The sequence below is a fragment of the Tursiops truncatus genome, chromosome 18, assembly GCF_011762595.2.
Source record: "Tursiops truncatus isolate mTurTru1 chromosome 18, mTurTru1.mat.Y, whole genome shotgun sequence".
Taxonomy (NCBI): domain Eukaryota; kingdom Metazoa; phylum Chordata; class Mammalia; order Artiodactyla; family Delphinidae; genus Tursiops; species Tursiops truncatus.
The window spans coordinates 16,761,999-16,789,497 of record NC_047051.1 but is presented as its reverse complement, the minus strand read 5'-3'; the positions used below and the strand labels follow the sequence as shown (position 1 = coordinate 16,789,497).

At 41.7% G+C, this 27,499-nt stretch overlaps 1 protein-coding gene across 1 annotated transcript; it reads right to left on the bottom strand.

Moving 5' to 3' along the window:
* Nucleotides 1-5,978: 5,978 nt before the first annotated feature.
* On the bottom strand, nt 5,979-22,827 carry DLEU7 (deleted in lymphocytic leukemia 7). Its single transcript, XM_004323207.4, has 2 exons — nt 22,295-22,827; nt 5,979-7,426 (listed from the first exon to the last, which is right to left on the bottom strand). The coding sequence occupies exons 1-2, from the start codon at nt 22,751-22,753 to the stop codon at nt 7,220-7,222; spliced, it is 666 nt and encodes a 221-aa protein (XP_004323255.2). The 5' UTR covers nt 22,754-22,827; the 3' UTR covers nt 5,979-7,219.
* Between the last annotated feature and the right edge of the window lie 4,672 nt (nt 22,828-27,499).

Below are 27,499 nucleotides of genomic sequence, written 5' to 3'. Positions count from 1 at the left end.
GTGAGTCTGCAGATATCCCCAAGGACATTCATTTTCCAAATTATCCCACTGCTTTCCTCATGTTTGGGATTATAACACCTGACTCAGGTGTACTTCCTCCCCTGCCCTCCTTTCCTCCAGCCCAGACACACACACACAGGCACACACACGTATTCCAAGCATGTGCTGTGCCCCTATACGCCTCAGTTACATTTAGAGCTAGAGTTACACATGCAGGGAAGGGGAAGGGGGTTTATGGAACCTCCTCTCTTCTCTCTGTACCAGCTTAAGCCAACACTGGCTTTGGCGACTCATTTCTTGGATCACGGTGAATTTATTTTTCCACCAGATACCCTCTACGCTCCAGACATTTCATAATGCTTTTTTAAGGAAAAAGAAAGTGAATCCATGATGATATCAAATTCTTCATCAAGGCAAGAGGAACAAATTAGTGTTACATCTGTGCTGGGAGAGATTTCTATCAGCCTTAAAATTGTCTCCTGACTTATGACTGTAAGCATGGAGCAAATACGAGCTTGTCTACAAGAAGAGAAATTTATAAACCATGGCTCAGCTTTAAATATCACTTCTATTGAGCATAGCAGTAAAGAAGTCACATCAGACAAAAGTAAGCTCTCCAGTAACATATGCCAGGACCATAATAACCTAGACCTTTCTGATATGAGCTAAGTGAAACCAGGACTGTGGTAAGTTTTTGGCTGTAGAATGGAACACTGGGATCCTTGATGAGGATACCCAGATTATACAGAACACTTCTTATTCAAAGTTCTGCCAAATTAAATGTGTCTTGAAACTCATGGATCCACAGAATTTATACTCCTCTCAGATAGATTTGCTCCATAAGTATCTGGCATCAGAGCATGAAGAAGAGTGGATAATGGAGCCAACTGTTGCAGGGAATTTTTAGACATGAAAAATTTGATCCTGGTAGTCTTGTGTTCTGCATAGAACAAGTATCTGAATGGTTTCCTACCCTCCAAAGGCCTTAAGTTAAACCAAGGAAACTAATCCACTTTGGGGAGAAACTGTAAGAAGAGTAAGAGCAGTTAAATGAGAGAACAGAACTGATTCTGATGAGACAAAAGAAAATGGAACACAGCCAAAGGAACCGAAAGATAGTTTCTCTATGAGAATAAGGCATGCAGTCAAAAGGATGTAAGATCAGGCCAATCTGGGACCTCGCAGAGCTTCCAGAAAAGTAGACACAAGAGTGAGAAGAGTATCTAAGGATAAGAGAAAGGGGTATAGGTATGATCTTGTCACTTGGCTGTCCAGCTCTACTTAGAAAGTCCTCGGTATGGCCCCTCGGTATTTTTATTCCATAAGCAAATGTGCTTCTAGAAATCTATTGTTAAGAGCATACAAACATAAGAGTCCAGGAGAATGCGAGGGTTAAATATGTAAGGAAATACAACAAAGAAATTATCAGATGACTCATTTTTCTCAGCATTATCAAGAGACACCCACAAACTGTCCTCACCCACCCAAGTGTCACGCTTGTTCAAGGTGCTATATGGTCTGAAATAAAAAAAAACGGCTTGGCTCCAAGAAGATCAAATCCCCCCCAGGTGTTGCTTGAGCCACAAAAAAGTAGGAACTTCTGTTATGGTTGTTGTTGTTGATGATGATGATGATGATGATGACATGGCTGTGCAAGAAAATAGCCCACGATAATAAAGTTTAAAAATCTGCTTTTAAAGGTACATTTATGTAGTCTTTGGGGTAAGGAAGAAGAGAAAAAGGACCCCACTCTTCAGAGTGGCCTAGGCTGGCCCAGTCCCTGTTACAATGATGCCCATCATAATTATTACCCTTTTATTGAATGATAGCTACATGATTATTTTTAACCCAACACCTGACCGAAAAGTGCTGACTCATTTAACCCTTAAAACTGTCCTTTTAGTTTTTTCTTTGAGTTTAGATACTTACCAGAAGATATATAAGACTTGGGAAACTTCTGGAGGAATCAAATCCCTCAGTAAAAAACAAACAGAAGAAAGAACAAACAAAACAGCTGAAATAACTAACCACATGACTAGTATGTCTTCATTCATCAGATGTTTATTGGGCTGCTGCTCTGTGCCAGGCCTTGCTGCAGCACTGGGGATACAGCCATGCACGACGTCCCAGTGCTTACATTCCAGTGAGGAAAAGCAGGTGTATTCATTTCTTACGGCTGCCACAACAAGTTATCACAAACTGGGTGCCTTAAAACAACAAAAATTTATTCTCACAGTTCTGGAGACCAGGAGTCCAAAATCCAGATGTCAACAAGGCAGCTCTCCCTCCGAAGGCTCGAGGGGAGAATCTGATCTTTGCCTCTTCCAGGTTCTGATAGCTGTCAGGATTCTTTAACTTGTGGACACATCACTCCAGCCTGTGTCTCTGTCAGGCTGCCACCTCCTCTTTTGCCTATACTGTCTCCCTTTGCCTCTTTCTTTTAAGGACATGTGATGGCATTTAGGGTCCACCCGGATAATCCCAAATAATCTCATCTCAATAACCCTAATATAATCACATCTGTCACCATCCAAGTATATTCACTTTTTTGCCATATATGGTAATATTCACAAGTTCCATTGATTAGGACATGGACATAACCTTTGGGGGCCGCCAGCCAACCCAATTACAACAGTCAATAAACACATAAATAAATTCAGGCCATTATAAGAGTTAAGGAGAAAACAAAGCAGGGAGAAGGGGTAAGAGAGTGACAGGGGATAGTATTTTCAGTAAGGGGATTAGAGAGGCCTTTTTAATGAGGTGACATTGGAGTCAATACCTACTTAAAGTAGATGAGAGAAAAGTCTTTCAAGCAGAGCGAAAAGCAAGTGCAAAGGCCCTGAGACCAGTTGTGTTTGAAGAGGTGAGAGTGGCAAAGAGATCAGTGTTGTTAGAACAGAAGTGCGACAAGAGATGGATCAGAGGCAGAATTTGGATTCCATTCTGAGTAAAACAGGCAGCCATTGGTGGGTTTAGAGCAGAGCAATAATTGATCTGGTTTATATTACTCTGGTTGATGTGTGGAGAATAGATAATGAGAAGACACCAGTGAAGTAGTCTGACAATTCAGGAAGGTACTGCAATATTCCAGGCAGGAGATAATAGTGGCTATGGAAGTGGTCAGAAGTAATCTGATTGGAGATGTATTTTGAAGGTTTTGCTGATTGAGTGGCTAGAGGTGAGAGTAATAGAGGAGACAAGGATGGCTTCAGTGTTTTTCTTTTTTGCCTATGTGACTGCACGCATATGAGCCACCGCCACATGAGATTTAGAGGATGGGGAGAAGCAGGGTTGGTAATCAAGAATTCCATTTTGGAATTTGAAATGCCTTGTAGATATTCAAGTAAAGACATCCTGTAGTCAGTTGCTACAGGAGTCTGGAGTTCAGGGCAAAAGACATATACCTGGGTGTCATTGGTGAATAGCTGGTAATTTAAAAATCACCGTGGAGTAAGTGTAGATAGAGAAGAGGACCTAGACTGAACCCTGAAGCACTCCAAAATTAAGAAGTTAGGGAGATGTGGAGGAACCAGGAAACAGTTCTGTGAAGTGAACTACAAAAAAGGTAAAAAACCATGAAAGTCTGCTGACCCGGAAATCAGAATAAGAAAGTGATTCATGTAGGGAGTAATCAATTGTGTCAAAAACTGTTGATAGATGAAATAAGATGAGCACTGAGAATTTACCCTTGAATTTATCAGTGGGGCAGTCATTAGGGACCTTAACAAGAGCAATTTTCATGGAGTTGTGGGTACAAAATCCATTTGGTATGAGTTCAAAAGGGAATCAGAAAAAACAAATTGTAGACAACTAATTTAGACTATTGCAATCAATTTTGCTCTTAAGGTAAGGAGAAAAATAGAGTTGTAGCTGGAGAAATTGTTGTTTAAAGATTGGAGGGTGGGAGGGAGGCTCAGGAGGGAGGGGATATGGGGATTTATGTACACCTGTAGCTGATTCACTTTGTTATACAGCAGAAACTAACAACATTGTAAAGCAATTATACTCCAATAAAGATGTAAAAAAAATCAGTAATATAAAAAAAAATTAAAAAAAAATAAAGATTGGAGATCCTATAACATAATACCATGCTGATGGAAATGCTCCCATTAAGAAGCAAAAACTGGTAATGCAGACAAAGGAATGAATGCAAAAGGCAAGTCTTCAAGTAAGTGAAGAGAGGACAGGGTCCAGGGCCTGAGTGGTTGATCAGCTTCAGGTAGGAGCAGGGCAAGTCCTCCTTATAACAAAAGGGTGTCAGGGTATATGGTAGATCTGTTAGTGTGAAGATGAACATGCTCTTCAGGGGGCTTTTTTTTTTTTCAGTGCCATCGGAAGCAAGGTCATCAGCTGAGAATGAGAAAAATGAAGAAGAATCAAGTTTGAGAAGGTATGGAACAAACCCCTCAGAGAGTAATTGTCAAGGACAGCACTGAATTGCCCAGTGAATTTTCTAGGACAGCACTACCCTATAGAAATACAATGCAAGCCAGAAATTAAATTTCAAATTTTCTAGTAGCCACCTTAAAGAGGTAAAACAAAACTGATAAAATTAATTTTAAGAATGTATTTTATGGGCTTCCCTGGTGGCGCAGTGGTTGAGAGTCCACCTGCCGATGCAGGGGACACGGGTTCGTGCCCTGGTCCGGGAAGATCCCACATGCCGCGGAGCGGCTGGGCCCGTGAGCCATGGCCGCTGAGCGGCTGGGTCCGTGAGCCACAGGCTCTGCACGTCCAGAGCCTGTGCTCCGCAACGGGAGAGGCCACAACAGTGAGAGGCCTGCGAACCGCAAAAAAAAAAAAAAAGAATGTATTTTATGTAACCAAATATATTCAAAATATTATCATTTCAGCATGTATCTGTATAAAACAATTATTGAGATCTTTTACATTCTTTGTTTTTAATGATAAAAACAATTTTAGTTTTAAAAGCCAACGTGCGTTTTACATTTTCAACACGTCTCAATTCAGACTAACCGTATTCAAGTGCTCAAAGTCACATGTGGCCAGTGGTTGCCATATTGGACAATGCAGTCCTAGGAAATGAAGTAGCACTAATGGAGGACATGAGGGTCCCTTGAGATTGCAAGCCATGAATTGAAGTGAGTTGGCATAGCCGTGTGTTGTTCTTAAGCCATATTGAGAACTCACGAGCAGACATGGGAGTAGGAGGAGAGTTGGTCTTGACCAAGAATGGAGTTTTGCCAGCAGCACTCAACCAAAGGGAAGAAAAGAAGAGAGCAGCATGTACAACCAAATGATTATACAGACTGAGCAAAGAACATAAGACACAGAAGTAAAAATGTGTGTGTGTGTGTGTGTGTGTGAAAAAGTGGTAGGGGCCATGGAAGTTCTAGTAGTCAAAGAACTTTTAGAATTATAGCTGCTATGCAGTATACAAAGATGTCTAGAATAATCCTTGCCCTCAGGCAAGCCAATCTTGATGGCAGGTATAGCAATAGCCATGCTATAAGATGGTGTGTGATAAATGCCTGTGCAGTAGCACAAAGTGTGTTTTTATGTGAGTTCAGAGGAGGAAGAGCCCACATCCTACTGGGATGATCCAGGAGGGCTCATGAAAGAAATGGTGAATAAATCAGGCCTTGAAGGATGAACGGGGTTTCAACTGGTCTGTGGGAAACACACTGCAAAGTGAGGAAAAAGCACAAGTACAGACAGGAAAGCAAAAATCTTCAATATTTCTTGGAATAGGAGTTATAAAAAACCCATAATATTAATATTTATTGATAGGGATATTGATTACAACGGGAAGGCAGCCTATAATAATGCTATGTCTTTAGAGAAGAGTCTTGGAATAATTTCCGTGGGGAAAGACAGCACCATAAAGTACAGTGGTACCCCCAGAATACAGTGTTTCCTAGGAGTGCGAGAACAATGTGCTGAAGATTGTTCCCAAGAAATGAATGCCCTTCCCTACTGGCCCATCCTTTCCCCTATACACACATGCACATGCATAAATACACACCTCTCATCTTTCATGTAAAATTCAGTCTCATAAATGTATTTCTCTTCTACGGAAATGGTCAGTAACATCTAAAAAGAAGCAATATACTTATCTTAAGATTGTGGAAGAAAATATGTGAAACCAACTAGGATTAGAATATGTGAGATTAAAAAGGCTTTGATTATTCTTATCACTTAATTGTTTTAACAGTAGGTATACTCTTACCATACAGACCCAGTTTATAATTCCTTCAGAAAGCAAGCTCCATTATACTCTTTTCTTTCTAAATCTGATGCCATTTCTATTAAAACTTTAAGGGAAAAGCAGCACTTCAATTTACTTTGGTTCTCAACGCGGTCACCATTAAACAACAGGAAATTTGGGTTTTCCTAAGCATGTGTAGAGTTTTGTTGCAAAAAAAGTCACTCTCTCTTTTCCTTACTCTAAATATTTAGGGAAATCTGCCAGTATATCCACTCCGTCCTTTCTTTTCCAAGAATTTCCTACTTCAGTGGGAATATTTAGAAAGAGTATGAGAAACTAGATGTTTTCACGTGAGACTTTAATAATACTGTACTTTGTACTTACATATCATATAGCCTTGGTACTTCAGAGCTCATTACCATTAATTTACAAATCAGTAGATGAAAGCACAAGGTTTAGAAGCAGCTCTTCGCTGCCCAACAGCAAGTTATTAATGCCAGTATTGGAACTGATAATTACTGACACATGTGGTGTGGTCCTACAACATCCAGAGATCATTCTCATAACACAAAATGAAGTGCTCAGTAAGTAGAACATATCAATTACCAAATATCCCATTTATTCAAAATAATTTGAAAAACCATGGAGCTCTAATCATCCAATAGCCATATTAAACCTCATAGGCCTACATTAATACGAATGTAGATTAAGGTGTCATTCAATTAAAATTAACACTTAATATATATTCATAAATGTATATACACATGTAATCCAGTCAGTTCCACAAAGTGGAATATATTTCAATCAAAAAGTCAGCAAATATGTCAAGACACTTAAAAATGTGAACTACTGCTTTAAAAATTTTTCACGAACATGCTATAATTCCCAAGGGTTACAGATGCCACTGGTCAGACTGCTATATATGCTACCAAGTCTCTCCTTCCTGGGAATAAAAACATCCATTGTCTGCTGATCCACTTAGGAATTTAAGGTAGCCAGTTCTCTTAGCAGTGCTCGCTGTAGTTTTAATTCCAGTGTCTTGAACACTCATATGTCTGGGAGATTCTGTAAGATCTGTCTCAAGGAAGCACAGGCTACCATGTGGGCATCCGAAGGAAGATTAGCAAGAGACTGGATCAGCTTCTTGACTATCATCTTCAAACACTGGTGAGCAGCACTCAAATCTCTGTCAAACTGCTGTCCTTCAATCTGTAGAGCCAAATGACTGCAGATGTTTCTAAACTCAACACTGTCCTGAAATGAAGACCAAACACAAACAAGCAATTAGATAGGTTATGGAAGACAGTTGTTGTGTTTTGTGTACCCAGTTTCCAGTCCAGTCTTCTGATGACAGAACCTCGATTTTTCTCTCAGAGAACTACTCTCCTCCATTCTCAGCCTATGTAGTTTGACCAAAGCTGACTCCACTCCACAGCTCCAGGGACCAGGTCAATCAGAGCACATCATCCCTCAGCCACTTGGACTGGCCAAGGATGGACAGACTACCTAAGGCAGGCCAATAAGCCACAGTCCCAGGATATTTGTTAGACTGGGAAAGAGAAGTTCTGTTCTACTGGAGCTGTTGGAAAACATCTTGCCACCATAAGGAGAGAATTCAAATGAAAGTGAGGCCAACACAGAAAAAAAAGTAGAAACAAGAGATTAAAGGAGACTGATTCCAATTACATTTTCTGAGCATGTCAATCTAGCTGTACTTGAACAATAAATCCCAGGATTTTTTAGCTATCTGAATCAATAAATATTTCTTTTTACTTAAGCCACTTGGAGTTGAGTTTCTCTTATTTGTTCCTAAAAGAGCTTTGACGAATATACAAATAGACTTCCTTCTTATTATTCCATAATCACTGTCTTCAAGATTCCAATACAGGATTTGGTATTTAATGAACATGGTCCCAAGAAATGTCCAGTGCAGATTTAGAAATAGTTCATTGGTAGTTTTAAAGAATGAGCTAATTAAATAGATTTTTTTAATCCTCAAATATTCACATTCTAAAATCCATTACATGTAAATGGTACTCTGAAATTATTCCATATCAGAGATAATGTTGACTATATGTTTTATTTTAAATACAGTTGATTCAGACAACACAAGTTTGAACTGCACAGGTCCACTTCTATGCAGATTTTTTCCAATAAATATGTACTACAGTACTGCACTATCCACAGTTGGTTGAATCCGTGGATTTGGAAGCATGGAGATGGAGGGCCAACTGTAAAATTATATGCAGATTTTTGACTGCTTGGGGGCTTGGCACCCCTAATCCCCCATCCTTCAAGATTCAAATGTACAAATAACTGACTCCCCCCAGACTTCTGGTTCTGGCACATGGCACATGTAGTTTCCCCGTAATGCCTTGCTACTATATTCTAAATAATACAGAACAAACATCCTTTCTGAGCTTGCAAGAAAGTAATGGAAATCCCCAAGGACCAGGTATAAAAGAAAAGTAGATTGCTTTAGCTGCCTGCCAATACCTATCAAGAAAAGAAAGTTGGTCTCTCTTGAGCTGGGTTTGGTGTGGAAGGTGAAGTTGACCGTATGAATTTGTAACTGTGGACCTATACTACACAGTAGTTCAAGTTTGTAGTTGTCCTCTATACCATATACATGTTCTTGGAACACTCATGCCAAGACATTAATTTAAAAATTGGAACTGGTCTGAGATATCCATGGACACATGGCAAAAGCAAACAAAAGCCTATTCCACAGAAACATGTTCACAACCCATGCCCCTCAGTAGTAGTCCCATAAATCTCTGTCGAAGACAAACTCAGAATATGAAATTTTCAGTACAATCCACCATGATATAGTAGATGCAATGTAGGGCAGGATTGAACTCCAAGAATTTCATATATAGACTGTAAAATATATTTATAATGATTAAAGATATAAAAGAAGAAATAAAGTGTCCTAAGAAAAAACAGGCTTGAAAAAGAACCCAGTACCACTGCTAGAAATGACAACTATCATGACACATTAAAAACTCAATGTTAAACACCTGAATAAATACACATGAAGTGAAGATTAGTAAACTGGATGGTAAATTTGAGAAAATTACCCAGAATGCAAAATAAAGTCATGGGAAATATGAATGAGAAGTTACGTGACATGGATTGCCAGAATGACAAGGTACAACAGATACATTTCCAGGAGAGACAAGAAAAAGAATGGGGGAGAAGCAGTAGTCAAAGAGAATACTGGATAAAAATTATCCCAGATTGATTCAGATGATCCCAAATTGATCCTTAGATTCAGGAAACAAAACAAGCTTTGAGCAGAAAAAGTTAAACGAAATCCAAATCTAAACTCATTAAGGTAAAACTGCTCTTAAAAGCAACCAGAAAAGAAAAAGACGAGTTCAGTCTGGATGACCAGACAGCCAACTTCTAAGCAGTAACAACTGAAGATAGAATAGAATAATATCCTCAAATAACTGTCAACCAAGATTTTTTTTTTTAGTCCCACTAAACTACCATTTAAACATCAGGGCCAAGTAAATATACTTTTATTTAAAAGCACAAAAGGACTTACCACAAATAGACTCTCACTATCAGATCTTCTTAAAGATATAATTCATAAAGAGGAGATTCAACTCAGAAAGAAAGGATGTAAGAAGCAACAGTGAACAAAGAAACTTAAAAACACAGTGTAAATCTGAAGATTTGATTAATCAAAACAAAAATTATAACAACTAACTTGGAGTTTACAAAAGCAAGATGGTAGGGCTTCCCTGGTGGCGCAGTGGTTGAGAGTCCGCCTGCCGATGCAGGGGACACGGGTTCGTGCCCCGGTCCGGGAAGATCCCACATGCCGCGGAGTGGCTGGGCCTGTGAGCCATGGCCGCTGAGCCTGCGCGTCCGGAGCCTGTGCTCCGCAACGGGAGAGGCCACAACAGTGAGAGGCCCGTGTACCGCAAAAAAAAAAAAAAAAAAAAAAAAGCAAGATGGTTCTAAAATGCCGAGTAGCAAAACTGATAAATTTCAGGCTTGTTAAGTATACATGTGAGAAATGTAAGGATCATCGTTAAAAGTAGAGGAACAGGAGGCCCGGGAGGCGGCACCGAGCAGGATGTAGCACAAGTGCTCGGCTGCACCTTCCCGGACCTAGCAAAGCTCTGCAGGCTTCGATGCCCCTTTCCTGCAACCCTCGGGAGACCGCGCTCGCTGCAGCGGACCGCGAGAATATCCGAAGGTGACAGCGTGGGAGATTCTATCCATGGGAAACCTTCCTTGATGTACAGATTTGGAAAAAAAAAAAAAGGTATAGAAATAATAAAATTTCAAAATCAGAGGGAAAAGGTATATCAAAACCTTTTTGATTCTACTGATAGAAGGTAAAAATGGAGAAATAAAAATACAAACATAAAGCAGGTGAATAGAAAGCACCAAATAAATCACCCTGTGAAATGCAGTGGTTGCCAGGTTGGATTTTCAAAATCTATCTATACGCTGCTTACGAGCAACACGTTTAAAACTAAAAACACCTAAAGATTGAAAGTAAATGTAAATATACTAAATATACATCAAGCAAAGAGAAGTCAAAATAAATCCAGAAAAAATCATTATTAGGGATAAAATAAACTGCATTTAATAAAAGGAACTATTATTCCCCAAGAAGATATGACAGTTTTGTACTTGTGTGTGTCTAATATGATAATCTCAATTTACATTCAATCCCCAGACATAAAGACTGATTTTAACGCATCTTTCTCAGAAACTGATCAAACAACAGGACATTCAGCCTAGAGAGAAAGGATTGAAAATCTTTTCTAATCATAAGCTTGGTCTAATGGAGATAAGCAAATATACATTATTCTCAAACATCTATGTATTACTTATGAAGGATGACTTTATGATAATGCCACAAGTCTCAACTAATATCAAAGTGTATATCACTCAAATCACAAAGCAAATAAATGAGAAATCAGTAATGTATATAACCTTCCCAAAACATGTATGACTTAATCCACTTCTAAATAATTCATAAGTCAGTGGAAAAAATAATTGAAATTTTAAAATGCTCTATACTGAACAATTATGGAACTACTATATCACAATTTGTGGGCTGTAGCTCCCGTGAGAAAAGCACAGACTTAAATTCTTATATAAGTAAAGAAAAACCACTTAAACACTGAAAACCCCTGAGCTAAAAATTCAACTCAAAAACTTAAGAAAAATAGATAATCCAAAAAAAAAGAAGAACTAAAAGTTGAACCAAAGTTTGATGAGGAACTAGTTTTCTTCCTAATTCTGTGTAGAAAGAGAAGCTATTCTTTTCCCTAATAAAAACTCTCTCACTTGGGTAAGAAGAAGGACCTGGGTTTCTGGCAAAATGTTAATTAGAAAACATCCTCCAAGAAACAAAACAGACATCCATTCATTCAATTCAGCAAAACAACAGCAGCAGGACTCCGTGTGGGCTAACACAGCACAGTCCCCTTATTCGAGTATTCACAGGCTACCACCCTTCCTGCTTTTTTTCTCTTTAAAGCATTCTTGCTTCCCTGCCCTTGAGTATTACTCATGTCTGTTCAGAAGGTATCAAGGGGCTACTTAGATAATCTGTCCCACAGTTTATGGGGTCACCTATATTGCTGCAGCACATTGCTTGGGAATGAGAAAGTAGGGGGAAAAAATGACTCTGGACTACTTTCCCAAGATCCACATCAAGGGAAATTGTCCACTTGCTTTATAGAAGTAATCCAACTCTAAGTACAAAGTGGAAGGATCAAAGACAACATGCAAAAGGAAATTTAAAATAGAAGGAACCACTGAAATGTGTGCTGACGTGTGCCTATTAGCCAGTCTGCAAAGGCATTCATCACCCAAAGAAGATTAAAATGCCTTTAAAAATATATTTGTGGGCCTAAAATCTGAAGTCAATTTCACATTTACTGTAAAGAAGCAAAGAAGGCATCTTTGGGGGAAATTATACATACAATAAAATTCCACTGCTGGGCTGTACTGGTCCCTGAGGCCCTGGGTAAACTTCAGATCTCTGGCGAGCTTTGCAAAGTCTCTTTATTTTACTATTTTAGTACAGTATTTCCATTTAATCCTTTCTCAAATATATTAACAGTCAAAGAAAACAAATTAATAGGAATAGGCTTTCCATGGGACTCTTAAGCCAAAGAAGGGAAAAATAAAACAGGTGGTCACTTCTCTTCCTTTCTGGAAGGTCTGAAAGCCAACTATGGATCCAGTAATCATGGCTTCCAACCCAGCTTCTACTGCAGAAGGTAGGAGCCACCAGTGACAGCCTTAAGGCAACAGCATATTAAATGGCTCATGGACTTTCGGTGGAAACTCACATGATCAATATTGGTGATGATTTCACTTATGGTGCTTTCCACTCAATGACAGAGTATATCCTCCCAGCAGCTTTTATTTAGCAAGTCCCAGATGCTTCCAAAAATGATGTAATATCTTACACTGTGCCTTGAGCGCTTTGCCAGAATTAGAACATGATGGTGGCTGAGCAATCTAAAAGCAGGTTTTGGAACTTCTAAAGCCTTGTGTAATCTCAGATTTTTGGACACGAAATGTATTGATTGCTACAGGGGTCCAAATCGATGGCCAGCATTTACATTTTAAAGTGAGTTGAGGGACTTCCCTGGCGCTCCAGTGGTTAAGACTTCGCCTTCCAATGCAGGGGGTACGTTACAGGTTCCATCCCTGGTTGGGGAGCTAAGATCCCACATGCCTCATGGCCAAAAAACCAAAATATAAAAAAAAAGAAGCAATATTATAACAAATTCAATACAGACTTTTAAAAATAAATAAATAAATAAAGTGTGTTGAGATAATGTCTCATGACTCAACTAATCTACTGGGGTAATGGCCTCGGCCTATTTGCCTCAGTTAATAAATCAGTTAAATTGATTTCAAACATGTATCTACTCTCCACTACATGACTTATTACTACACTAGTTAAAAGACAATAAGACATGGTACCTGATCTCTAAAGAACTTATCATTTAGTAGGAGAAATGAGACACATACAGCATATCTCCAAATGTCCAGTGAAATGTGATGAGGGCTATGGAAAAAACACAAAAGCCCAATCCTATGGAAGAACAGACATTTATAGACTCACAATCTAAGCATTGCACAGAGTTCAAACAGAGCTCGTTCTGTGGATGAATCCTTTCAATAGCATACCTGATGTGCACTTGTCCAGAATTTGCTTGGCTACACTGGAGAAACTCATGTGCTTAGGAAGCAACCCATTAGAAGAGATGGCTCTAGCTTTTAGAACATTTCTTCCTAATTTTTAGCTGAAATCTGCCCTGTGGTAGGCAGAATTGTGGTCTCTTCCCAGACCTGTGAGTATGTTACATTACATGGCAAAAGGGACTTTATAGATGTCAGTTAGGAAGTGCAGCACTCCAGGCAGCTTCAAAGGCCCCTGGGAATGAAAGCTCAATCCTCCATAAGCACCGGAATAGCTATTAGAGCCCTGGTTCTATCCTTTAGGTAAGCCATCCGTGGACAAGTCATTTTATCTATGGAATATTCAGTTTTCTCATCTGTAAAATGGGAAAAATAATAGCTACCATGAGAAGTCCAATTAGCTCATGAATATGAAAGCTCTTTGTATTTATAAAGCATGCCGTCAATCTAAAGTTATGAATAAAGTACTCCACTAAATGGGAGGTCAGTAAGAAGAGGAGAGGAAGGAAGTGTAGAAGACAAAAGAAAAATATTCTCTACAGAAACTTGGAATCTGATTGGTGAGATAAAACCTATTAAAACCCTTCAGTGGAGATGTGACACAGAATAAGATTAAGGCTCAGAAAGAGTAGCCAAGTTCACCTCAGATGCAACAGAATGTCTACCATCAAAAAAACTGAAAATAACAAGTGTGGGTGAGGATGTGGAGAAATTGGAACCCTTGTGCACTGCTGCTGGCAATGTAAAAATGCTGCAGACACTTTGGAAAACGGTATGGAGTTTCCTCAAAAAAATTAAAACTAGAATTGCCATAGGATCCAACACTTCCACTTCTGGGTACATATCCAAAAAAATTGAAAGCAGGATCTCAAAATGTTATTTGCACACCCGTGTTCATAGCAGCATTATTCACAACAGCCAAGAGGTGGAAGCAGCTCAAGTATCCATGGACACATGAACAGATCAACAAAATGTGGTCTATGTATGCCATGGAATACTATTGAGCCTTAAAAAGAAAGAAAATTCTAACACATGCTACAACATGGATGAACCTTGAGGGCATCATGCTGAATGAAATAGGCCTGTCACAAAAGGACAAATACTGTATGATTCCTCTTATATGTGGTACCTAGAGTAGTCAAACTCATAGAAATTAAAAGTAGAATGGTGGTTTCCAGGGGCTGGAGGGAGGGGGCACATGGGGACTTCTTGTTTAATGGGTATAGGGTTTCCAGATTTGCAAGATGAAAATGTCATGGAGATTGTTTGCACAAAAATGTGAAGTACTTAACACTACCCTTAAAATGGTAAATTTTGTTTTGTATTTTTCAATACAATTTTTTTAAAAAAGTGGTTGAGACCATCAGATTATTGCCAGCCTTTGTAGAAGGGAATGGAAATTTGGATGAGGCATCAGCAAAGTGGCAGGTGAGAAGGACTGTATAGACACTATAATAAGAGAGGTGGTGTTGGAGAAAGCAGTATTTAACTCATAGGGAAAAGAGATGGCCCCACAGTGAGAATGAATGATACCAGCAAAGGCTTGGAGCCAAGCAGGGGCTAGGACTGGCAGGAGTCCAGTCTGAGAAAAACAGAGCTTTGTGTTGCCTGTCAGGATAAGCTAGTGCAGACAGCCTTGAATGTCAAGTCCCTGAACTTCTGAGCGTGGGAGGAACATGGCAAACCAGTGTTTGAAGAACACTGGTCAGGCCTATGAGCCTGAGCACCTTACCTACTAGGCACCAGGCTCCAAGCAAGGCTCCTAATATACCTTATTTCACTTAGTCCTCACAACCGTCCATGAATGAGAGATGAAAAGAAATGCTGCTTGGAGAGATTAAATGACATCCCTAAATCGCACAGCAAGTAAGTGGCAGAGCTGGAATTAACCTCTCTCTCAAAACTCAAGTATTCATCAGAGACACCCCAAATCAGAAACTGGGCCAGATGCCAGGATGACAGAGAGAACAGAGCTCGCCATCCAGTGCTGGGGACAGACTAATGAATGAGAAGTACAGAGCTGCAGATGCCACCATGGGGTGAACAGGGACACCATGGAAGCAAGCTGGGAGGCACCCAACTAGCTTTGAGTGAGAAACAAAAATGTCTGTATGTGAATTGTTTCATGTTTGTTTTCTGGCTATATTCATGCTATTTTTCTTAAGGTTAACTAAGTGTTACAAAGCTCAAATTTGCAACGGTCATATCCAAACTGAAGATTGTCCCATTGGTCCAGCCCTCTTCCCTGCAACATAGTTGAGAGGGTGTGGTTATCTGGAAGGGATTCAAGGCATGGAACCTTCCACGCCCCATGTAAAGCCAACTCCTAGCTAATTAGAGACCTCCTAGTTGGAGCTCTCCCTTCCTCCGGTCTGTTCTCTCCTACCCAGTGTAAGGGAGGTCTCTTAGAAAATCCACCCCACTTGTACTTTTCTGCATGACGCATTGTATTTATTAGGAATGTGCACTTCTGAAATCTTTGAGCAACTGAAAATGCACCTGCAAAGTCCAAAAAGGGAAGAAAAGTTAAGCCCATTTTTAGCTTCTTATTGAAAATAAACACTCCCATCAAAACCAAAGCCTTAAAAGCAAAAACAATCTAGCATTAGGAGTCAGTTTCAAAGCTTGTTTTCTGAAACCAACACCAATAGGTAATAAAGTCAAAAATATAATATGACTTTATAGGCTCTATAATGCAGGTAATTTTAAACAATACACAAAGAAGGTTTTTGGGTTTTTTCTATCACATCATCTTCAAAATCACTTCTAGATCTACAGGAACTATAAATCAATTCATATTCCCTTCACCCCTGGCTTTAAAATAAGTTGGTTCTTTACAAAACAGTCATTTCTTGAGCTATATTCTCTTATAATGGCCTCCACAAACGTGTTTTTTCTCACATTTTTCCCTCTCACTCTCCCTGAATGCCTAACGTACTCTACAGAGGGTATTAATGGAAGAAAGAGCTTTCCTCCAGCTTTCTGTGATGAGGTCTGACCTTAATGAACTTCGGCCTGGACAGCAAACCACTCCCCACTAAAGTTTCCCAGGGCTGGGAACTACGAGGGAGCACAAATCTCTTCCCTACACCCAACACAACCCTCCATGCTAGATGTGCACATAAAATGGGAGTGTCGCTCCTCTATTTTAGAGCGGCGTTATGAAAACCATACTATCAGGAACAGTACACTACAAATTGCCCCAACTGCATTTTGTTCATTGACATCTGGCTTCGAACAACAAAGTCGCAGGGCCCAGGTCCATCACCAATTGCCTAAACTCTAGGTCAATCTCAAATAGATATGCAACTTCGTATTAATAACGCACCCAGTGAAGAACCGCAGTATCTGCCAGTCACCACAAAAAGTCTATCGCCCACAGGAAATTAAACATTTTTACTCGTGGTGTACCCAGTGTAAACGCTCACAAGTAACTAAGGTTCCTTATGCATTTGCTTTGGGTACAGTACCATTTTCATCAGAAAAGTCTAATGAAAAGCACTTTGTGATGGATACAAGCACTTGATTCAGGTATGCTCACAAGGCAAACCCCAAAATTGTAAAATAAAGCAAGGCAGCATTTCCACAAGACATTAAACATAAGTAGGTTTGTTTTAGGGCCTTCCTGCAATATCTCTCCCTAAATGTTCATTTCAGAAAGCTTTTATGTCCTGATTTTCATATCATTCACTTTATAAGGAATAACAAAGCTATAACTAAGCTACTTCTAGAGCTGTCACTTGGCCTTTTCCTGACATAAAAGCACAGTTTTGTCCCAGACAAAGAGCAATCCCCTGGCTAAGGCTACTAATAATATAACCATGAGAATTTATTTCTTCAATCGAATATTAGCAATTTTTAAAGACACAATTCCCAAATTTGCAGAAACTGGCTTCACTAACCAATGTTAATGGGGAAGAAAAGCACTCATCATCAATGTCTGCCTCTGAGTAACTCAATATCCACACTTGCAGTTTGCAAAAAGCCTTAGCAATGACTGTGAAGCCAAAGCCAACAGTTTTACAACCACTGCTCTTGCTCTGTGGAATGAGAAAACCAGCATGGACCACTGAACGTGAGAGAATTATTGGTACCAGAATTAGTTAATTGCAACGGGTGAGCTCACAGGCAAGTTTTATCTGCAATGGCAGGAAAGTTCTTCTGCCTCTAAAAGCTGGCATCAGCCATTGTTTCCATGAAACTTGCTTCAGAACAGAACTCTTGGAAACCGTAAATGTTTTTAACTATCAAAGGAAGACAGACAAAACTCAACCAGAGTGACTTCATGATTGGCTTAGTTAATGATCTCTTTGGGTTGGTCATTTTTAGTAGTTTTTAAAATCCTAGACTCTCTTCCTTCTGGTGCTCCACACATTTCTGTGCTCCCTTTGGGTGGCAAGTATTATAGCATCTTTGCCAGTATTGCTAGTTTGATAAAGATTTCCTACGTTTACCTGGGGCTTTTTGTCACTATGTAAGGTGATCATCATTAGAGGAGACACAAATCACCCAGTGTTAGGGACTGAATTGTGTTCCACCAAAATTCAGGTGTTGAAAACCTGACTTGCAGTGTGACTGTATTTGGAGATAGGATCTTTAGGGAGGTAATTAAAGTTAAGTTACATCATAAGGATGGGGCCCTAATCCAATAGGATTGGTGTCCTACAAGAAGAGGAAGAGACATCCAAGATCTCTCTTTCTCTCTGGCACAGAGGAAAGGCCATGTGAGGACACAGTGAGAAGGTGACAGTCCACAAGCCAGGAAGAGAGCCCTTCCCAGAAACCAAATTTGCTCTTGAACTTCCCAGCCTTCACAACAGTGAGAAAATAAATGTCTGTGGTTTAAGCCACCCAAGTCTGTGGCATTTTGTTATGGCAGCCCAAGCTGACTATGATACTCAGTGTGCAGAATGACTATTGCAGCTGAAGTGGTGTGCAGTGCATGGCATGTATGACCGTGCCCTGACAACTGTGCACTCTCATGTACTTTATTTTCAGTGTAATGTTCATAACACCCCTATGAGCTAGCACTGTGATTGGTAGAAAGAGTCAGACAAAACCATGTTTGAATCGTGGGCCACTACTTCTTAGCTGCAGACTCTTCAGCAGTTCTAAATTCCTCTGAGCCTCAGTTTCCTCCCGTAATAAATTTTTATCAAGCTGGTTAACTCCATCCTTTCCACCAAATTTCACAAGACTCAGTTTTGTTAAGCATTTTTAACCACCATGAAAAGACTCATTTCATGTTTGTTTGTTTGTTTTTGCATGAGTTCGATAATCTCTAAATGCTCAAAAGGAATATCAAGCGTTGGCTTCTTTAAGAAAATAGTAAACTACTATAAAGATATGCATTATTATTATGGTGAGGGTTTCTCTGCCTTCAGGCCTGAAAATTTCACTCCCTTAATTCTGGTGGTTTGATCAGCGAGTCACTCAATGGTCACATCTCTAAGTCAGTCATCAGCCATGGGCTAAAGCTAACCTCTGGAAAGTGGAGGCTTCCTGGAAGTCTCTTTGGGTCATCCTAACTCTGTTTTTGTCAACAGTCTCAAAAGTAAATACAGAGTTCAGGAGTCAGATCCATCAATATCAAGAATGAAATATAATAATAGTCAATAAGACTATTGAAGAAGATTGAGGCATCAATCAATAATAATAATAATTAATAATAATAATAAAGTTCAAAGGTATTGCAATTTACCGTGAGCAGCCAGTAGCTAAGACTTTCTATGCATTATCTCAATAACGTTAAATACCACTGTTCCCACTTTACAGGTGAGGAGACAGAAGCACAGGAAGGCTAAATAACTTGCCCAAGAGTCTGCAGCAGGAAGTGGCAGAGTAGGTTTGAAATGCTTCATGGGACCTGATCGCTGTCCTGTGCTGTGCTGTTCAAGTGAGTCTTCCTCCTCTCTGGCAAGGAATGCCATGGAAGGCATTCCTGACGTTAGGGAAATTTCCACACACTTCCAAGTGACATGCAAGCATTATTTCCTTTAGCAAAATCCTCCTGAAACCATTCTCATGTATAAAATCAATCTGCATGTTCTTAATTTAAAAATATAGAGAAAACTCGTCCAAATCATTTGAATTAACACCAGTAATGATGATGCCAAGTCTGTATAACCAGCCCCCCTGGAGAGACAGACTGCTGTGTCCTTGAGTCTAAGTGCTTTGTAAGCATTACCTTCCAAACCTAATGGAGATACTGCCTTTTCTCCAAACAGCAAACCAAGCAAAATTTCAAGATGCTGGCCAGGAGGCAAATCATCCAGAGAAACCTCTCCCTGCTTCTCTCCCTTCTGAAAGCACTGGCTGTTCTCAGGAGCCCTGAAACTCATTACTCCCCTGTAGGTGAATAGCAGACTCCAATAGCAAGAATGTTGAGATCCCTGTTCTTTTTTTGTTGTCGTTGTTGTTGTCTATATTCTTTTTTTTTTTTTTTTTGGTGGGGGGGAGTATAATTGCTTTACAATGTTGTGTTAGTTTCTGCTGTACAATGAAGTGAAACAGCCCTCCCTCTTGGACCTCCCTCCCCCTCCATCCCACCCACCTAGGTCATCACAGAGCACCGAGCTGAGCTCCCTGTGGAGATCCCTGTTCTTAATGGGGACTCTGGGTGCCTCTAGAAACACTGGTAGCAATACATCCAGACATCTGCACGTTTGCTCATGATGGAGAAGAAGGGGACCAAGACTCAAGGGGCTGGGTAGGTGAAGGAAGATTTGAGCAGATCTATGGATTAAGAGGAATTGGCAGAGTGGAAGCCCTAGAAAATACAAAGAGAGAGGAAGGAACTGAGAGAAAAAGTCCAGGGGCAGATGAAAGATTTGCTCCAGCACTTAAGAGAAGGAAGTTATTTGGGAGGCGGAGGGGGTGGGAGCCAAACAGTATTTCTTTATTAGAGACAAGAAAGAAGATGATTGGAAATGAGATTTTTTTAGGTAGGATGGAAGATATTTGTGTCAGATGGCCTCAATTTTCTCAGTAAAGGAGTGAGAGGGTTGAGGTATGGATGAAGAAAGTTTGAGGAGAGTAGAAAATGTTTAGGACAAAAAGTCAAGTAGTAGAGAGGGTTAAAAGGATTACCAAGTAGAAGTGGCAGCTGCATTAACCTCAAGTGGCATGATTTATAGTCCAGAGCAGAGGGCGCCATTGCTCCTAAACTGGGTCAGGCCCTCTGACAATGGTCTTCCGACCTGACCTTGCCTCTGTGATTTATCAGGGTCCTTCCTTCAGTCATATCAATGGCTGCCTTTTGCCTGCAAGACAGTCCAGGTCCTCAGCATGACCCACACGCCTTTTCCCACCTGACCCCACCTAACTCTCCAGCATCCTTTTTTTTTGCCTTCTGCCATACTGAACTAATTTTAGTTCCCCCAAAGCCCTAGGCCCTTTCATTACTTCTTGGCCTTGGATCCCACAGCTCCTCTGAAATGCTTTTTCCCTTTAATGCCTGGAGAGTAAACATTCTTTTTTTTTTTTTTAAAGGTTACCTCCTCCAAGATGCCTTCCAGGATCACCCAAGGTAAAACTGATCACTCAGTCTCTCCTTTTGCCAACCTACCTGTGCCTTGTATACGTTCCTAGTATCACAGCACACTTCATGTGTATCACAGTTTAATTGGCAGGATTTTAAAAAATTTCTTGGCGATACAAAAAAAGGTACCTCTTACAGTCAAGAGCACTGGTGAAATGCAGCTTCATTTTTTAAACTTTTCAGAATTAAGCAGTGCTTCACATCTGGAGGCGACCTTATCTCCCCTCCCACCACACACATTAGCAGTATTTGGTTCTGTCAGTTTGGGGGGAGGATATGCTGCTGGCATCTACTGGGTAGAGGCCAGGGATGCTACTAAACATCCTACAGTACATAGGACAACCCCAGAGCAATCATCCAGACAAAAATGTCAGTAGTGTGGAGGTGGAGAAACCCTAGTTCAGAGTAACAATATTTATTCAGGTGAATGCTATGCTTTATTTTTTTTTATTTTAAATCAATCTTTTACAGTATATAGTGCGACCTGATATATATCAATGTTTCCCAAACTTTGGCTTGTAGAGCAAGAATAGCAAGTCTTGAGAAATGCTCTTTCTTCATTACCCCTCCCCCATTTCCTTCCACTAGACTCCCTAGGGAATGAATGAAGCAATGTTCCAGATCAAAATTGAAAGGCCAGAAGGTCTCAGAGAGATTTGTGACCTTAAGCCAATTAGGTTAATGGCAAGGCCAAGACTGGATTCCAGAACCCCAGATTTCCACCAACCCACTCAGCCTGGGAGGCAGCTGCTCTGTTCCCTGGCTAAATCGGCCAACACCGTTTGGTACCTTAAGAGGAGACTGTGCCCTACAAAGATGGGCTGCGTGGCTTAGCAGGAGTTTAACATGAGTGTTCCTGCTTCAACACCCGGGACCCAGCCCGCTCTCACGCTACTTTAGGAGAATTTAGGTTGACTCTGTGAGGCCCCCGAGCTCTGTGCGGAATTGGATTTACGCAAAAACAACTGCGATTCATAAGTGCGAAGGAACTTCAAATAAATGTAGGTGATTTCGTCATACAAAAGGCAGAGGGAACTTAATACGTATATTTAAGGCTCTGGAGAAACGGCTTTTAATTTGAAAGGGGTGGGAGGAGCTGTCCTCCGTCCCTAGAAGCTTCACATGTGGAAAGGGCCAGAGGAAGGTTTTGGCAAAGCCCTTCTGCATCTCCGTTCTGCAGTCAGGTGTGCCCCAGGTGGGCCCTGAGTTCCCTGTCCCAAGTACCTAATCCCCGGAATGTCACCTCCCTCATTCCCACTCCGAGGTGCTGAATCTCTGGGGGAAGCTCGACTTTGGATCCTGCGACTCAGCCTCGTCTGCATCCCGGTCCGCTGCCCTGCCCCAGGGGGAACCTAAGCAGGGGGATGGATGCTGGATGCCAGACTCACCTTCAGGTGGATGGGGATGGACCGCTCCTGCTGGAGGGGGCCCAGCAGCGTCTGCTCCACGCTGACCAGCTCCGAGGTCGAGTCCACCACGCGGGCCAGCGCGCTGCGCATCGCCATCTGGGCCAGGGTGCAGGGCCCGCGACCCCGGGGTAAGGGCAGCAGTTCCGCGCCCCCCTCGGCGCCTCGCACCACTTCCACCTCGGGGGAGCTCGCCCGCGCCCCGGACCCCACGTTCCTGGCCCCCTTGCCCCCGCCTTCCTCCCCACGCCCCTGCCCGGCACGGGCCAGCCGTGGGTCTGAGCGACGCTCTGGGGCGGCGGACACGTGGTCCAGGTCGCGTGGGCTCCCGGGGGCGCCCGGACCATCCCCCCAGCCCCACTCCTGCTGCAGAAGCTGCAGGGTGTGCAGAGCCACCATTTGGTGGCTGATGGAGGCCACTAAGGGCGCGGGGCTAGCCATCGCCTCCGCCCGCGGCTCGGCGCGCTCGGCCGGCAGGTGAAGCAGCGAGCGAAGGAGGCGGGGCGTTTGGGGTCGCCAGGGTCACTCTTCCTAAGCCGCAGCTCCTCCGCCTCCTTGCCTCTCTGCGCGTGGGGCCGGTCCCGCCCCCCGCCAGCTGTCAGTGACCTACGCTGGCCACTGCGCTCGCTTCAAGTCCGAATAGGCTTGTTCGGAATCAAGGCTGCCTGAAGTGCTGCTTCCCTTACACCTGAAAATCAGCCAAATGCTGAGCGCTGGTTCCTCCTCCTCTCCAGGGCTTACGCTGGCATGGCCGCTCTGCGTGGATGCATCTATCCGCAGGGATACCCCGCCTCCATCTCCTCTGAAGGATGCCTACCGGTGACCGTTCACGCCTTGGGGACTGGGGATGGGAGTGCACGGGTCAAAGACCCACCGGGAATCGGAAAGTGTGAGTGCCAGAGAAAAGCTCACAAAACGAAAACTGTGCTTGATCGTCCTCCCTCCGTTTCCCAACCGTAGGGGAATTTTCAGGAGCTTCGTGGAGTAGCCTTCAAGGCTCCTGTCCCCCATACAAAAGAAGGGGACTTGGGTATCTTCACTGCTTTGCTCCAAGCCACATGTGCTGAGAAGGCCCGACTGTCGAAGCTGAAGTTGCATCAGGGCCCAGCTCTGCCTGTTCCTGAAGCAACTTGCGAAGCAAGGGCTTGGCACTGTCCGGATGAGGAGGCTAAATGAGTTTTTTTGTGAAACTCCTGAAGGACTTAGGCAGCAGAGTTTGAAGCTAAATCCTTTTACGAGCCATGAACCCAGGGACAGCTGTACAAATAGTTGCTGCTTTTAATTAAACCTCACTTCGCTACTTCCTTGACTTAGGAAAAAAGACTGGCAAATTTATGGTTTGATAGATTGGAAACTATTGGTGTGCGATTACACTTAAAAAAAAAAAAAAAGACATTTGAGGGGAATGGTATGGAGGACTGTCTCAGAGCAGCATGGTTTTTCCACTTTTTTCCTGCATGGGAAACCATGTAGATAACCCCACACGAAGTAAAGCAGAGGACAAGGGTGCAGGCCCACGGCAGACAAGTAGACCCTAGCAGACCCAGAGGATGGGATTTCATTCTTCTTTTAGAAGGGAGAGTCCACCTTTGGTGCTGTGGAATAAGATCTGGGGAGGCCCTTGCATGGGAAAGCTACTCCAGTGAGTCCATTAGTCGAGAAGTGCAGTCATCAGAGATACGGGGAGGGATTTGGGGTCCTTTAAGGTTTCTTTAACTCTGGGATAGTATGACCCAATATAATCCTCCCAACTCTCCAGTGAAGGTTCCTTCTAATTCTCAGTGTTTTCTTCGCCTATGAAAACAAATCTGGATGCCAAGGTAAAGAAAACCTTTCTTAAACAAAAACAAGTATGTTCACACTAATTATAACTAAGTAAAAATGCATGTCTGTGCATTGACAGAGAGGAAATTACTTTGGAGGGAAGTAAATAGTTTAATATTGATTAGATTCTCTTGATCAAGTTACTTAAGTTCATAATGAAAAAGAGAAATTCTTTTTTATGTGTATGTGTTTTTTTAATCCTCAAACATTGAAATACATTAGGTTCAGCAGAGACTAACTGTGAATAACAAAAACGAACCCCTAATTTCACAAAGCACGTCAGATCTCCAGGGGTGCTCCTCTTTCCAGATACGCAGGAAATCCTAGTAGGCCAACTCTTCCACTATCAAATGACTGACTCAAAAGCTTCTTGACAGATGGAATTCCAGCCAACTGCAGAATTGAAATCACTAGACACAGGCTGACCTGAGGCCCCACTATTCTACATACCAGGCTGACTCTGAGAGCCATGAGACCAACTGAACTGCAGGAGGTAAGAGAGAGGGGGCCAGAAAACCATAGAGCCTACGGGATGGTACATGAGGCTTCAATAGCTGCCTGGGTTTTCTGGTATCCTTTAGAGAGCACTAGATTATCCAGCAACTCAAGGCTTTGTCTGTCTTGGCCATGAGCCACCTTTTCCTTTGCCATGACCTGAAATGGCTGATGTGCCAAAGCTGGATATATGAAGTCCTAACTGAGGAAAAGTATACATAGACTATTGAGATGAGTCAACAGCATAGCAGATCTGCCTTTGATCTAAAACAGCTCCAAAGTTATATACGCTGCGCTACCAGACCAGGTAACAAATTATACACTCCCTACTCACTATACTGACAAGTTGAGGCCACTGGATAATAAAAGGCACATTCAAAGGATGAAGTACTGGACACCAATATTTTTGCTTCACAGTATCTATTTCACTATTTTTTTTAAATTTAATTTAATTTTTTTTTGTGGTACGCGGGTCTCTCACTGTTGTGGCCTCTCCCGTCACGGAGCACAGGCTCTGGACGCGCAGGCTCAGCAGCCATGGCTCACGGGCTCAGCCGCTCCGCGGCATGTGGGATCTTCCCGGACCAGGGCACGAACCCGTGTCCTCTGCATCTGCAGGCGGACTCTCAACCACTGCACCACCAGGGAAGCCCCTATTTCACTATTTTATGTAAACCATACCCTAATTTCCCAGTAGCTTTCCTCCTCCTCTACACTCAGTCTGTGTCATCAGGTAGGATGAACCCATCCCATGGCAGAAGTGGACTGGAGCATCTAGGCTGAGGCCAGTCACACATCAGTACAAGTTCCCATTGTGAATGGTCAGGAATAGGCACATGACCCAACTACAGCCAATGACAATCACATTTAGGATGCTTTCAGCTGAATGTACTGTATAAGAGAAAATAATGGAACTAGAAGAAGGTGTAGGCCAAAAGATGAAACGGCAAAAAAGATGAATTCCCCTTTAACAAGAAAGCTTCACATAAAATAGTTTAATCAATAAGTTATTGTCTCAGATCACAAGTCTTAAGGTAGGATGGCTCCAGGGTTGATTAATCCTCAGGAGTGTCAGATATCCAGGGGTACTCCTCTTTCCAAAAACACTGGAAATCTAGCTTCATGAGGCTAACACTCCTAATATCAGATGGCTGACTGCAATGACCCCTTGTGGATGTGAAACTGAGAAGATGTAAGTTCTGGAGCTTCTGCAGCCATCTTGTGAGTTTGAGGGGAGAGCCTGCCTAGGAATGAGCCAACACTTAAGAGAGAAAAGCCAAGAGATCTAGAGAGAGACCAGTGGTCTTATAACACCATCTGAGCCCCACATTGTGCTGCATAAGAGGAGAGCCCCATCTCTGAGCTTTTCAGTTATACAAACCACTAAAATCTGTTTTGCTTGAATTTACTTTAGGTTGAGTTTACTGCCTCTTGCCACAGAAAGTCACAACTGAAGCAAACTGCTTGACATATGTTACAGGATAGATAAGCTAATGCAGTGACCCTATGATCCAGTGCCCCTCAGGCAAACACTGCTAAAAGGTCCCTCCAACCTTTCCAGCAAGGCTTATGTCATTTACCTCATCTTTCTACTACCTTAGCAGTTGTGGGAAAAGATATTTGAGCAACTCTCATCATTCCTAAAGACTGACAGGAGCATTAGAAAATGACCAACGGAGACATTCATGACTCTGGGCAGTGTGGGATGGAAAAGGGAAGAGGATGGAAAACTCAGTGAAGTGAGAAGCAATTTTCTCCATTAATATACAAGGTAGAGCATTGTTAGATAAACAAGTATTCTGGTGCTTTATTAATCCAAAGGTTCTTTTCCCACATGAGCAAAAGATACGAACCCCTATGTGGAATCATGAAGAAGCCGGGCACAGTGAGAACAGAAGGGATCTGGAAGAAGGTACAGCTATGTGGAGCCTTTCTCAAAGGCCTTGGCAAAGCCCAGATACATTTGAGCCCTCCTTATATACTTTGGCAATTTCCTCCTAAAGGGATCCAAGAAAATTCCAGAAATGGAGCCGTTAACCTTCAACACACTCTGGTGAAGTTCATAGGTGGGGGCAAAACAAAACATGTGCAAAGAGACCAAAGAGTTATTATTCTTGAATGAAAATTATGATTGAGGAGAAACAGATGCTTAAGCGATGTACCGAGATATGAAAATGTACTGTAAAAGAGAAAACAATGGAACTAGGAAAAAATGGAAGCCCAAAGAAAAAAGAGCAAAAAAAGATCAAATTCCCTTTTTAAACACACAATTGTAATGTTTGAATATGCCAAGTCATAAAAACGCACATGCAAGTCTAATTTTGGCCTAAACATTTGATTTTCAGAAAAAAAAAAAAATGCAGTCCTGCCACAAAACCTCTGAATTGCCAAAAACAATTGTTTACATAGGGCAATGTGTTTTCAGGACATCTTGTATGTGCTGCCTGCCCAGACCTTGTTAAGCTGGTGAAGCTAAGGGAAGCTTGGTAAAACTAAGTGTAGAAGAATAGGGAAGTTTAGTAAAGGGAGGGAAAAGAGAAGTTAAAAATGTTGAACCCCATCTGCTTGTGCTGACATAATCTGATGTGCAGTTTAACTCCTCGACACAAAATGCAATTCTTTCTGGACATACACATCATTTTACTTGGTTCTGCCTTAATAATAAGTTTATTTCCAGGAAGAATTCTTGATGTTGGCAAAAAAAAAAATCAGAAGTGGTTTTTAAAAGAGTAAATATAACTTTTCCTATTTCTTCTACCTTTGGTAGATGATTTCGTGCTTAAGAGTAAGAGAATGGCCATGGATTTTCATGCTGCCTATACATGATTCCAACAAGACAGCCCTGCCGGGTTTTCCCCTTTATTTCTG